Raw genomic sequence first — 14,462 nt, forward strand, 5'->3', positions numbered from 1 at the left:
AGTTTTATCATCCAGAAAGAAAGAGAAAAAATAAGAATCTTTCTATAGTTGAAATAGTAATTTTTCAAAAAGGGTTGAGAGGAAAAAAAATCTAAGCAAACTATCCTTTATAAAGAAATGAGGCAGTTTCAAATTAAAAATACAAATTTAAATGAAGTAATTTTATAAAAAATATTGAGAGTAGCTAAAATTACATGCACAGGTATTTAATCAATAATAAGAGAGGAACAGCAGTAGAACTTAAATATGATAGAATTTATCAACAATAAATAAACATTTTTAGTGCAAATAGTGCAGAAAAAATTTTCAAAGCAAAGATCATAGCAATCATTCTAATCTGTACAAAATCAGTCCCAGTTCTGTATACAACCTATATAATACATCTAGGAATTCAGCCATTGTGATGAAATGCCAATTTGAAAATCATAAATATAAATGTGCTTAGTTTTGTGTCCCATTCCTCTCTTTGAAGTTCATGTTTTCAGGAAAATCTGAAAAGAAAAGAAAATCAAAAACCTAAGATTTACTTTAAGATGATAAGATTTCATAAGAAGATAACCTGACAATGAGGGAAAAGAGGTGGGAAAGGATTCTAGCATGCATGTGTCAACAGATAATAACTCACTGCCCACTTCTCAACCTTGAGATATGTATACTTTACATTAAAAACCAACACTTACCCTCAGAGATTAACAATCTGAGTTGTAAAACAAAACAATGCAATGTTGCTACTAATGTTAAGGACAGCTAAATTGAGAAAAGGGGCAGGTAAGTTTGAGCTGGAGATGAGAAATGCCTGTCACCTCCCTCCCTGTAGCCAGCTCCCTTTTAAAGGAAACTCCCACGCTCTCTTCTCAACATCTGCTCCATCAGCCCAGCAAAGCAGACAGAAGACCACACGACACCAGTCTCCAAGTAAAACCGTGTGAGGTCAGGATGGACACCATCTACGCGGGGCCAGTCTCTTTCCTTGATTTGTTGTGAGACCCTGCTCAGGTCTCCCCCGGCTGCTTGGACTGTCAGATCAGGCCTGTGGGCAGCAGTGGCTGAACCACGTGCAAGTGCAGCAAAGAAAGGCTCTTTGAAGAGCCAGTGAGAAGGCACACGAGAGCGAGAGACAGAAAAGGGGAGGAAAGCAGAAATGAGAAACAAGCAGCCTGTGGCAGCATCTAAGGAAGAAGAGCTGCTTTGGTTATGGGTGGCCTCATGCTTTCACTCCCGGGAGAGGAAAGACGTGTGCTTTCCTACATTTGGGCTGTTTTCCTGCATTATCCAGGAACACAAGCTTTTACTTAAACTTTTTGAGGTTGGGCTAGTCTTTGCAACCAAATCCAGTCCTAAAACAAAATAGATAGGAAAGTGGAAGAATGTCTTGAGATCAGATGAGAGCATGAACAAAGACATGATGGTAGAAAAAAGAACGTGACAGAAGAGAACACAGGAGAGGCAAACGGAAAATTAGAATGGATGATCTAAAATGTCAGCCAGCTTATAGAAGGCTTAAAACCAGAGAGAGAAACGTGGCATTTATCATCCCCAGGGTTCTTTAAAGGTCCTAGAGCAGAGATGTTATCACAGAGTGGTATTTTAGGAGGATCATTTTGTCAGTGCTCTGCACAAAGGAAAAACCCTGAAGTCAGAGGACTGGTCAGAAACTTACCGAATAGATGGAAAAGAGACAGATTGGAAGTTCATTTTTAAAAGGAAAAAATGACAAAATAGACTACTGAGAAATAAGTCAACTTAAGTGTTATGGTATATGCCCCACACCAGCTGAGAGAAAGGAACTTAAATTCTACATATGTAGCTATCAAATACTGAAAACAAAACTCATTTAAGCAAATACCATACTGAGAAAACATGCAAACAATTTATACTGGCCATATGCTTAGGTGTATAACATCATGCTTAATAGATAATACAAAGTATTCTACATGTTATATAGCTTGGTAGCTGTAACGGTAGTATTATGCTTAAAGCTGGCTGAACAAGCACTGGTAAGAACACTTCATTAAAGAGAGCCATGCAATAGCCTCAAGACACAATCCTTCCAGAATACAATTTACCTATAGTGGAGCATGAAACTGGCTGTGCATTGCTATCACTTGTTGAAGTTTCTCTTCCTTGGCTCTTCTACAGTGGCAAATCTAGAAGATAAATTATTTAAATACCAGTCACTTCTTCAATAATCTTCCTACAACTAGCTACATTTTAACAGAATTCTAAGTAAGAATCTTTTAATTCGTTGACATTAAATTGTGGATGTCTAAGGTGGCACTGCAGATGGTGACTGCAGCCATGAAATTAAAAGACGCTTACTCCTTGGAAGAAAAGTTATGATCAACCTAGACAGCATATTGAAAAGCAGAGACATTACTTTGCCAACAAAGGTCCGTCTAGTCAAAGCTATGGTTTTTCCAGTGGTCATGTATGGATGTGAGAGTTGGACTGTGAAGATAGCTGAGCACCGAAGAATTGATGCTTTTGAACTGTGGTGTTGGAAAAGACTCTTGAGAGTCCCTCGGACTGCAAGGAGAGCCAACCAATCCATTCTGAAGGAGATCAGCCCTGGGATTTCTTTGGAGGGAATGATGCTGAAGCTGAAACTCCAGTACTTTGGCCACCTCGTGCGAAGAGTTGACTCCTTGGAAAAGACTCTGATGCTGGGAGGGATTGGGGGCAGGAGAAGGGGACGACAGAGGATGAGATGGCTGGATGGCATCACTGACTCAATGCACGTGAGTCTGAGTGAACTCCGGGAGTTGGTGATGGACAGGGAGGCCTGGAGTGCTGCGATTCATGGGGTCCCAAAGAGTCGGACATGACTGAGCGACTGAACTGAACTCAAGGTGGCACAGAATTTAAGAATCCAAAAAAAAGAAAAAAAAATTGTTTGGAAGGTAATTTTTGTCTGTAATCCTGTAGAATGTAAAACACACTCTGATCCTTTATCCCAGTTCTGATTATATAATTTCAAATATCTGTGTTTTAAAAATATGAAAATAAATCCTACTGTTGTTACCCTGGAAGCTTAATAAAAACCTCAAAATACAGTTAATAATACAGTACCAAAAAAAAAAAAAGGACTAGAAATGAATGCCTTATAAAAGCTATAGTCAATAATGTCCCTGAACTTCAATTTTCTCTTGTGGAAAACGGGAATAATAAAATCTGGCCCACTTTCCTTTACAGTAACACTTAATTGTATAAAGGTTATAAATAACTGTGATGTTTCAGAGAAATTAGGTAAATACATAGGACTTATCAAAGGATAAGATACTGCTAAGCAGACTTCAAAATCTTTTCTTTAAATATAATGGAAATACTGGAACAGAAACTATGCCCAGAATGTTCTCAAGTAATATTAAAACAAAACAAAAACAAAAACAAATCTCCATAGGGAATTCCCTGGTGGTCTAGTGGGAAGGACTTGGCATTTTCATGGCAGTGGCCTGGGTTCAATCCCTGACTGCGGAATGAAGATCCCACAAGCCATCCAGTGTGGATAGTAAACAAATGAAAAAAATCTTTTTAAGTTATTCTCCTAAATTTTAAACAGCTTATGAAACAGGTTATTCAGGAGTATATCACAACTATTAAGACTTAGACTCGAGATCTACACAAAAGCATTATATAATTAGAAAATAAAATTAAGGAAAAAAATTCTCTAAAGTTCAAAGCAAATGGAAATAAATGAACCTGTTTTTTTCCCCTAAGTTATACTCTCATCCAAAAAAGCTTCATTAAAGACTTTAAAAAATAGTATTTGACTATTAAGACTAGAGTAGACTTCAGCTATCATTTCTGAAACAGAACTGTTATGTGATTTACATGCTTGTGTGCTCACAACAAGCAGGTTTAAAGTGATAGTAGCAAGCTGCTCTCATTCTCAGAGGCTCTTCAGTTTCCTCTCATGGCACTCAAAACTTCAGCTCAGTAATGTGCTAAGATTTTTTTTTTACTCATGAATATACATAAGTAATTTGATATTACGCTGTCACTTGTCCTCAACCGAAGAATATTACATACTGTTCTCTTTTCCATGAAGCTACTGAGAAAATCATCTATATCCGTTTTTCCCTCCAAGAAATCTTCTGCAATATTATCAGATTCTTCCTCAGCTTCATGTGCAGCTACTTTTAATCTTGCCTGTAGAGCACTTGCACTACAGCTCTGAAAAAGAAAATCGAGAAAGAAAATCATTAATTTCTAATGCTCTGAAAAATTCCTTAGTGGGAAGGAAAATGGGGTAGAAGTTAAATAGCAGTGATATTGGGGCATCACTGTCTCACGCCTAACATTAAAATGATCCTGGAAATGTTGAGTCATTAACTGCGATGTTTGCTTTTGGTTTCTAGTATTCTTTATTAAATTAAGGAATTAATTTATTAAGTTTGTCTAAGGAATGATACTGATTATTGGGAAAAGCCTCTTCATCTAGTAAGCTCTAAAGTGCCTCCAAAAGATCTTCTGGCTAAGAGAGGGTAGGACTCCTTACGTGCGATTCCTGACTCTGACACTTTCCATTTGTATGACCTCAGGGATGTTATTTAATATCCACGTGCCTCAGTTTCCTCATCTGTAAAATGGAAAAATAGTAACAATACCTACCCTCATAGGTTTTTGTGTGGAATGATGGGCAACATATGCAATGAGCTTAGTGCAATGCAAAAGATATAACAATTGCACAGTGTCAGCAACTGGTTGGATCAAGTAATCTTAAAAATCTCTCATATTACCCTCTGATTCCAGTGCTCCTTAAGGCAATGAAATTATACTCCAGGACAAAGGTCTAGAGTACTATATGCCTTTTAATAGCCAACCAGGAACATAATAGCCAAAGATACATCAATAAACAAAGATAAATCTTCCCTTGCAAAAACTGAGATAGGCCAGAATGTCCCAAAGACTTTAGTACAAATGGAGGAAGACCACATGGGAAAGAAAGCAAGGAGACAGTACAGAAGACATAGAGAATGAACTTTAGTTACTAGGCAGGAAGGATGAGGGAAAGCAATAGGTAGGAAGTTTGAGATCAACATGTATACACTGCTGTATTTAAAATGGCTAACCAACAAGGACCTGCTGTATAGCACATGGAAAACTCTGCTCAATGTTTTTGAGTAAAAAAAAACATGGCAGCATGGACAGGAGAGGAGTTTTTGGGGAGAATGGATATATGTGTATGTACAGCTGAGTCCCTTTGCTGTTCACCTGAAACTATCACAACATTGTTAATCGGCTATACCCCAATACAAAATAAAAAGTTAAAAAGAACGATCATATTACATGAAATCTTTTATAAATTTATATTCTCTTTACCATTTTTTTTTTTTTTTGCTGTTGTTTTATTTCTAGTTTATGTTTTACTACATTGGCTTCACTTCCTAGAATTCCTGATTTTAAAGGAAACAGAATATCATTAGTTATGATGTGGGTTGTTGATATATGAAGATTATGTGCTATTTAATTTTTAAAATGATTTCCAAGGGTTAATTTTATAAAAAGCTTTCATTTTTCACATAAACTGGATTTCTAGTATAAAGTTATTATTTGTGGTGAATTATACTTTATACTTTCCATGTGTTATATTTTCTAATTTGCCAACTTCTTAAGATAGCTGTATACAGGCTTGCCAGTGAGTCTAAAATTAAATTTTTTCTTTTTAACTTTTATTAGAAGAGTTAAATTGGCTTTATAATAACTCTCCCAGAACAGTTGTTTATGGGGCTTTTTATATTTTTCTGTTTTGGAACCAAATGCTCTTGCATGAGCACAAATGACTGATAATGGCTCATAAAACTGAGAGCTGTTCATCTGGATAACTCAAGGCTGTTTATCATGCCTTATAAACTCGAATGCCTAATAAATGCTTTCTGATAATAATACATTTAAGAATGTGGCTGGTGCATATTAAGAGTAAAACTTCTAGTCCACTTCCGGCTTAACCATGGCAGCTGACTCTACCACTAACCCATTGTAGCTGCTTCCTCTAGAGCTTGTGGACAAGTGGATAGGATCAAGAATTCATATTGAGATGAAGAGTGATGAGGAGACTGTTGGCATATTTCTGGGATCTGGTGACTTTGTCAGTATGGTACTAGAAGATGTCACTGAATTTGAAATCATACTAGAAGGAAGAAGAATTACTAAATTAGATCAAGTTTTGCTAAATGGAAATAATATACCAATGCTGGTTCCTGGAGGACAAGGACCTGAAATATGAATGATTTCCTTGACTTATGCTAGATTCTGTTTTATCTTATAATGACAACAAAAAAAATTTTTTTAGCCTTTTAATGTTTGTATTCTGTGAAGTTTCCCATTAAAGGGAAATGCTTTGACAATGCATTGTAAATGCCCATTTTTGTAAGTTAATCAAGATTATATTGGGAAAAGAACAGTTTGTTCGTTGAAGACAAAAATAAACATGTTTTTGTTAATTGTCAAAAAAAAAAAGAAAAGAATAAAAATTCTTATGGTAAAAGAAAACAGCTCAACAATCTTACCTCACTAAGTTCATGCTGCCTTTGCATCTTCTTTTCAAAAGTTGATTTCATTTGTGTAAGTAATTCATACTAAAAGAGAAAATTAAAATGCTGTTTCATTCTACTTTAAAATTATATGCACTTCTTAAAAATGATAACTAACTCGTACCTTATCTAAAACAGTTTGCCTTTTGGCTTCCAAGCTGGGCTCCAAAAGGAGATTCTTTCCTGTAAGATAAATTCTAGTTTATTTCTAGATAAAGATCACATTTTTCTTGGGAAATTTAAAAAGTAAAGAAAGACATACTTGCTAGTTCCTCAATACTTTTTACTAAGTCATCCTTGTCAGTAATAATTTGCTTTAGTTGAGGCAAAGTCACAAACTGCTCTAGCAATACATCCTCTTGCTCATTCATATCTGTAAGCTGTGACACACTAGAAACACAATAGAGGAAAAGACGTTAATGAATATGAGTTATCTAGTTTTTCTCCATGACAATAAATATCCAGTTTTCCAGCTTTATTCAGCTGACAGAGTTCTACATAATCTTTGACGTGTATTTTTATATATACACAGAAGGCGGCAAACTGTAACCTTAAAAGCAAATAAAACACCAAACACAATGGAACAAAAAGTAGTCTAAACATAGTATCAAGATAATTTAGCTAACAGGCATGTGGCTATCACAATAAATGATATAGGTATGTGTTTATGTACATGTATTCATAAAAATGTTTTTACAAAACAATGGTGGAAGGGTAATCCCAAAACAAAAATCAATATCCAGAGTGTAAGAGGGAATTGGAAGGATGGGGTATGGAGCAAGCTAAAGCTTTTGAGTGTCTTTCAGTTTTGACTAGAGATGCACACAAAAGCATTATATAATTAAAAAATAAAATTAAACAAGGAAAAAAAGTATCTGAAATTCAAAGCAAGAGGAAATAAATGAACCTGTTTATTTTCCTAAGTTATGTTGTCATCCAAAAAAAGTTTCATTAAAAAGCCTTTAAAAAATAGTATTTGGCTGTACATCTCTGATGAAATACATTCTAAAGACAAATGAATTGTAAAAAAATAAAAGAAATAAAAACTTACTCTGCTTTCAATAACTGTTATTGATATTGTTATCTTATTGGAATTGTTATTTTGAAAAAGAATAAGTTCCCTTCAGAAAAATGGTTGACTTTAGGTCAGGGAAAAATACTGTTCATGATGAACCCATGGCATCTTTGTTTTGCCAAAGTTCCCTACTGACTAAAGATGGAACTGTTTAAAAAAATAAAAAAACAAACCAAGAAAAAAAGATAGTAATGGACTGAAACACTTCAAATATTTTTAAAAGTTTTATGACTTTAATTCTGACCTATACCCATACTTCCTGAAAAAAGCTGAAGGAAGGTTAGCAAAGAGGTTCACCTTCTCGTATTGACATTATCATAATAATTTTTTTGAAAAATGAAGAACGGAAAGAGAGAATCCTTTATAACATGGCAACAATAATAATACCTATTTTCTGGGGTGGCTGCAAGCATAACACTGCATGCAACTGCTTTATAACATGTATGTAGTATTTGTAAACTTCATTGATTAACATTATTAGCACAAAATAATAAGTCACTATTTTGTAAAATGACTGCAAAACACTGGGTCAAACAAAGTTAAACTTTTTTTAACTATAGGATTTCTCATGAGTATTTGGCTGTATATCCATGGTGGAATATATACTAAAGACAAGAACAACTGCAAACATTTTAAATAGCAGTCAGTAGCCTCACTGATAACAGCCTCACAACTACTGTAAACCTTCAACAGTGGTATAAAGAATGCAACTTCACAAGCTTGAGTGGCCACAAAACATTTTTTTCATGGAGCCTCTTAGGGAAACAGTGTCTCATGAAAAATGATACCTTAACCTTGAATATTCAACTTTTCTGCCATAAATCTGAATAAAATATGTCTTTGTAAAAACACTTTTCTATTACTTTATGAGAACTTTAATGTATTCAGAAATAGTTTTCACAGGAAGGTAAGCCACACAAGAGAAAGGACATCGTTATCCTGGTAACTATTATAGCATTCCCAGCATCTAGAGAAATTCCTGGATACAGACTAGAAAGTCAGTAAATATGAACTGCAAGACATACCACAGATTCATAAAACTTCCCACTTCCCACTAAGATATAGGAACAGTGAAGACATGAAAATGATATGTGCATTTACGAATTAAATAGACAACAAACACCAGTGTTACTGTCCAAGTTCTTTTTACCTTAGTTCTGAGAGTTCTGGAAATGTATCAGGAATATCGGGCATCTTGTAACCAAAACCATTTTGGCTTATCTAAAGAGAGATTGAAATAGTGCTAAGTTTTAGCCATCTTTTTGACTATTCCTATCTGGTTATAAAAGTAACTTTTAATGTACTGCATCTAATAACTATTTTCATTATTACACATCCTCTTGGCACTCCACACTGTCCTTACCCTCCCATTCTTTTTTTCACTCCGTCTTTCTCAGTGTATCTTTATATATATAGGGTTGCTGGCTCTTTTTTTTTTGTTTGATGAGGAAGGATCATGTGACTACCTGTGGTTATAAAAATAAATCTCCAATTGTGAGATATCTGTGACAAATGTGGAGAATTATATGCATGTTTCATTGATGTATATAAGTATGTCTGTCTCAAGCAAAAGGCACTACGTTTAGAAAAATTACTAACTTGGCAAAAAGTCTCCAGTTACCTACATAACTTCTATAAGACAGTAGGGAAGAAAAGGAATAGAGTATATATTATCTGAATATATGGGTCACATTTTAAAACCAAGGACCCATGAAAAGTTCTCTTTTACTAAGGGCTAAAAATAAAGGCCTTTAAATCCCCTTAATATGTTTAATGCATGGTTTCTCCCTCAGTTATGTCTCTTGTGGCAGCAGTTACCAGCTTAATTAAAGAACACAGTTTTTTAAACCAACGAGACACTGGTTTAAATATTCTTAGTACCCTAGGGCAGACCTTCCATAAGCTGATACGTCCTTCTTGTGTCTTTGCCTGCATTCTGTATGAAACCTGAGGGTTCTGTAACAGGTGGCTTCACAAATGTGCCATCTGGTTTATGCTTCTACATCTTTGTCAGAGCTGTTGCCTCTTAGAATTACCTTACATGACAACACCTTATCATCCTGGCAAATTCATTACCATCTATCAAAATGTGGCCTCAAGCGTGAGTTCATTCATTCATCTGCCTCTTGTTTTAAATGAGCACCTACTGTATGTATCAGGCATGCTTTGAGGCACCAAGGGTAAAGTGGTATTAAAAAAAAGAATCTCATCTTATATAAAGGTTATCTTTCTAGCTCTACATCAGTCCCTGGGAGCACTGACTATTCCCTCAACTGTGTCTTCACAGTAACTCTAGACTAACATTTCTACTTACAGTTATTTATTTGATGGTTCCCTCTTTGACATTATTCCTTAAGTTGAAAATGTGATTAATTTTTTAAATCTTTTGTGCCATAGTGGTTGGCACAAGGAGGAATATGATGTTTGCTGACTGAGTATTTCAAGGGTATAAAATACAGATATCTGAAGATACCAACCGGTGTTGAAGTGTCTGTTGTGGGAACAGGCAATGGCAGATTTGAAAGGACACCAAATGAAGGAGCAGCGGGTTTGGTGGTTGTATAACTTGTTGTTGAAGAAGAAACAGTGTCAGCAACAGGTAAAGAGCTCATAGTCCTGTTAGCTTCTTGTGGGGGATACGGAGGAAGAAATGGGAAACCCTGAGAAGCATAAGGAGGCATCCCACCTGGGTTACTGTACAGGCTAAAGAGAAAGAGAGGAAAAACATGCAATTAGATTTTAGGAGTAAATCTGTAAAATTATTCCTTAATTGTTCTAAATAACAATTGTTATGCAGTATAGATGGAATTTGTTTATGGCAGGTGCCACTAGTTTTTATAATTACATAAGTAAATTGATATCATGTAAATTGAAAAAATAAGAACACCCCTTAAAAAGAATATTTTGATTTCTTTCCATGAAATAGAAATATGTTTTAGAAAACATAAGTTCAGCTGGTCACAGTTGAAGTGAATAGAAAGGCCACATTTGAGTTTTGAGCACTCTACTGGCATCAATGAATATTTTCAGAGAAGAAATGGAGAACACGTAATCCAGGAAACTTGTTCAAATAGCAATTGTTTAGTAGCTTTCACTATATTTGGCAAAATGCTGACTGAAGTCCAGACCGCTTTTCTAGAAAATTTCAAAGAAAAATTAATTGTATAGATGAATTGCTAAAAATGCTTAACTCTAAAAAAGATGCATAAACACCTCAGATAGGTTGGGATCTTGAACCTGAGACCTTTTATTGGATGAGTGCCTGCACCTGGACAAAGGTCTCCTTGAGCAATAGAATACAAAGAAACTTTAAAGGACTAACAACAACCAAATGCACGGCAGTCAGGGTAATTATGAATAATATTACAAAATAAGTCATGTCACAAAAAGGCCACAAACCAACAGCCACTTCTAAGGTACCTGGGGCAAAAGCAGGGTACTATGCATGATCCCTGTACACAGCAACACCATGAGGTAGGCAGGCCAGCTGGGCCACCCCTTCTGCCCAACCACAAGCCGCCCCCATCCTCACTTCATGTGAGAAACCAGCCTGCTCTCCTTGGAGAGCAAGCAAGGGTACCCAGTTTCTTGAGTTCACTCCCTCGTGCTGCAGCACAAGTTCCAGGAAAGCCTTGCCTGAAATTTCTTTTTAAAAGATGTATGTAAAAATCATGCATATATATTAGAAAAAGTGGCACAGCAGTATGTACTCAAGATAAAATCAGAAAATATATTTTTGCAAGATGATAAATACAGGGTTCTGATTCAAATAGTGACATAGGAAGATCCTGGATTCACCTCGCACAGAAACTTAATCGACAGCTATATATGGAACAATTTCCTCTGGGAAAAAACCCCCAAAGTATCTGAGCAAATCAGGTTAACAAGAAAAAGACATCTAGGCTGGTAGGAGAGGTTGAGACACAATCTCACCATAAACCCCACTCTCAGGAAGAGGAACAACAACCTGGAGAAAACTCAAAACCCAGAGCTTTTCCCTGGAGGGTTAAGGTTTGAGTTTGAACCTGAGAGACAAACACCCAAAACATCTAGCTCTGCAGACAAAAGAGCTCACATCCCAGAAAGTCACAAGGCACGGCAAACTAAGAACAGCTCTCAGAGGGCTCGGAGGCACAGACTTCCTGGCTCAGGGCCCAGGGCATTAGAGGACCCCACTTACTGTGACAGAGGCTCATCTGCCCATCTTCAAGCATCATCCCGGGGGTGGGGGGTGGGGGCAGGCATCTAACTTAACAACATCTAGGCTAATCCCTATACAGTCTGAGGACAGGATTGGTCACCAAGAAGACCAAGTGACAGAAAGTTGCAACTTTCAGCTCCACCCATTGATCTCAGGGAAGAGGGAGGCTGCTGATTAAGCTCTATAAAATCTCTTGAACAGGAAGACTTGACAAGCGCCCTGCTCGTGAATGCATCCATAGTCTATGGGGACAAAAGCTGCTGTGCTCAGGGCTCTCCTTGACTGTGCCCTGCCCTAGGCACCTCTTCATCTGGCTATTCATCTGTATCCTTTATAACCAACCACTAAACATATGTAAAATTATTTTTGAAGTTTCATGAGCCATTTAAATTAATCAAAATGGAGAATCCATGGGAACCTCTGATTTATAGCCAGTTAGTGAGAAGCACAGGAACCATCTACGGATTTTCCATTGATATGTGAAATGGAGCAGTCTGTGAGAATGAGTCCCTCATCTGTGGATCTGACCCCATCTCCAGGTGGACAGCATCAGAACTGAGTTCAGTTTGTAGGGAACACGGTGTTTGCTGAGAACTGGAGAATTACTTGGTGGTGTTGGGGAAAAATACATATCAGAGTATTGAAATGTTCCAAAATATATCTAGCTTAAACAATTTTTTAAATGGGAGTGCTACTGTTTTTAACATAATTTAATGTCATATTTAATGACATTAAGTTAGCAAAAATTGGAATTGTTTGGAAAAAAATTTGTTACAAATGTTAAAATTATAATACTGAAGTTTATACAGAAAATAAATAAGAATATAAAGAAAAGAACCTGATAAAAGAGGGTAAAGAGAGTTTAACCCTGGCATAAAGCAAAACGCAATAGAAAACCTTTATTTTAAAAAACTTTTTTTTTAAGGAAAACACTGTCAATGCATAGGAAGATCAATGGAACTGAATACAAAATCCAGAAAATTCCCAAGCATATATATCAATTCAGTTCAGTTCAGTCGCTCAGTCACGTCTGACTCTTCGCGACCCCATGAATCGCAGCACACCAGGCCTCCCTGTCCATCACCAACTCCTAGAGTTCACTCAAACTAACATCCATCGAGTCAGTGATGCCATCCAGCCATCTCATCCTCGGTCGTCCCCTTCTCCTCCTGCCCCCAATCCCTCCCAGCATCAGAGTCTTTTCCAATGAGTCAACTCTTCGCATGAGGTAGCCAAAGTACTGGAGTTTCAGCTTTAGCATCATTCCTTCCAAAGAAATCCCAGGGCTGATCTCCCTTAGAATGGACTGGTTGGATCTCCTTGCAGTCCAAGGGACTCTGAAGAGTCTTCTCCAACACCAAACTTCAAAAGCATCAATTCTTCGGTGCTCAGCTTTCTTCACAGTCCAACTCTCACATCCATACATACCATACACGACCACTGGAAAAACCATAGCCTTGACTAGACGGACCTTTGTTGGCAAAGTAATGTCTCTGCTTTTGAATATACTATCTAGGTTGGTCATAACTTTCCTTCCAAGGAGTAAGCGTCTTTTAATTTCATGGCTGCAATCACCATCTGCAGTGATTTTGGAGCCCCCCAAAATAAAGTCTGACACTGTTTCCACTGTTTTCTCATCTATTTCCCATTAAGTGATGAGACCAGATGCCATGATCTTCGTTTCTGAATGTTGAGCTTTAAGCCAACTTTTTCACTCTCCTCTTTCACTTTCATCAAGAGGCTCTTTAGTTCCTCTTCACTTTCTGCCATAAGGGTGGTGTCATCTGCATATCTGAGGTTACTGATATTTCTCCCGGCAATCTTGATTCCAGCTTGCGCTTCTTCCAGCCCAGCGTTTCTCATGATGTACTCTGCATAGAAGTTAAATAAGCAGGGTGACAGTATACAGCCTCGACGTACTCCTTTTCCTATATGGAAGCAGTCTGTTGTTCCATGTCCAGTTCTAACTGTTGCTTCCTGACCTGCAGATAGGTTTCTCAAGAGGCAGGTCAGGTGCTCTGGTATTCCCATCTCTTTAAGTATTTTCCACAGTTTATTGTGATCCACACAGTCAAAGGCTTTGGCATAGTCAATAAAGCAGAAATAGATGTTTTTCTGGAACTCTCTTGCTTTTTCCATGATCCAGCAGATGTTGGCAATTTGATCTCTGGTTCCTCTGCCTTTTCTAAAACCAGCTTGAACATCAGGAAGTTCACGGTTCACATATTGCTGAAGTCTGGCTTGGAGAATTTTGAGCATTACTTTACTAGCATGTGAGATGAGTGCAATTGTGCAGTAGTTTGAGCATTCTTTGGCATTGCCTTTCTTTGGGATTGGAATGAAAACTGACCTTTTCCAGTCCTGTGGCCACTGCTGAGTTTTCCAAATTGGCTGGCATATTGAATACAGCAATTTCACAGCATCATCTTTCAGGATTTGAAATAGCTCAACTGCAATTCCATCACCTCCACTAGCTTTGTTCATAGTGATGCCTTCTAAGGCCCACTTGACTTCACATTCCAGGATGTCTGGCTCTAGGTGAGTGATCACACCATCGTGATTATCTGGGTCATGAAGATCTTTTTTGTACAGTTCTTCTGTGTATTCTTGCCACCTCTTCTTAATATCTTCTGCTTCTGTTAGGTCCATACCA

The 14,462-nt window shown here is 37.1% G+C and overlaps 1 protein-coding gene across 1 annotated transcript in view; it reads right to left on the reverse strand.

The window, feature by feature from the left end:
* Nucleotides 1-207: 207 nt before the first annotated feature.
* Nucleotides 208-14,462, reverse strand: part of VPS37A (VPS37A subunit of ESCRT-I) — a 36,789-nt gene continuing 22,534 nt past the window's right edge. The window contains exons 5-12 of the mRNA XM_052661366.1: nucleotides 10,086-10,311; nucleotides 8,759-8,829; nucleotides 6,796-6,923; nucleotides 6,658-6,716; nucleotides 6,510-6,578; nucleotides 4,030-4,173; nucleotides 2,067-2,147; nucleotides 208-491 (exon numbers count right to left, since the gene is read on the reverse strand). Of these exons, the coding sequence (XP_052517326.1) occupies nucleotides 2,067-2,147; nucleotides 4,030-4,173; nucleotides 6,510-6,578; nucleotides 6,658-6,716; nucleotides 6,796-6,923; nucleotides 8,759-8,829; nucleotides 10,086-10,311 (778 nt within the window). The 3' untranslated portion in view covers nucleotides 208-491. The remainder of the gene's footprint in view (nucleotides 492-2,066; nucleotides 2,148-4,029; nucleotides 4,174-6,509; nucleotides 6,579-6,657; nucleotides 6,717-6,795; nucleotides 6,924-8,758; nucleotides 8,830-10,085; nucleotides 10,312-14,462) is intronic.

The sequence above is a fragment of the Budorcas taxicolor genome, chromosome 24, assembly GCF_023091745.1.
Source record: "Budorcas taxicolor isolate Tak-1 chromosome 24, Takin1.1, whole genome shotgun sequence".
NCBI classification, from domain to species: Eukaryota; Metazoa; Chordata; class Mammalia; order Artiodactyla; family Bovidae; genus Budorcas; species Budorcas taxicolor.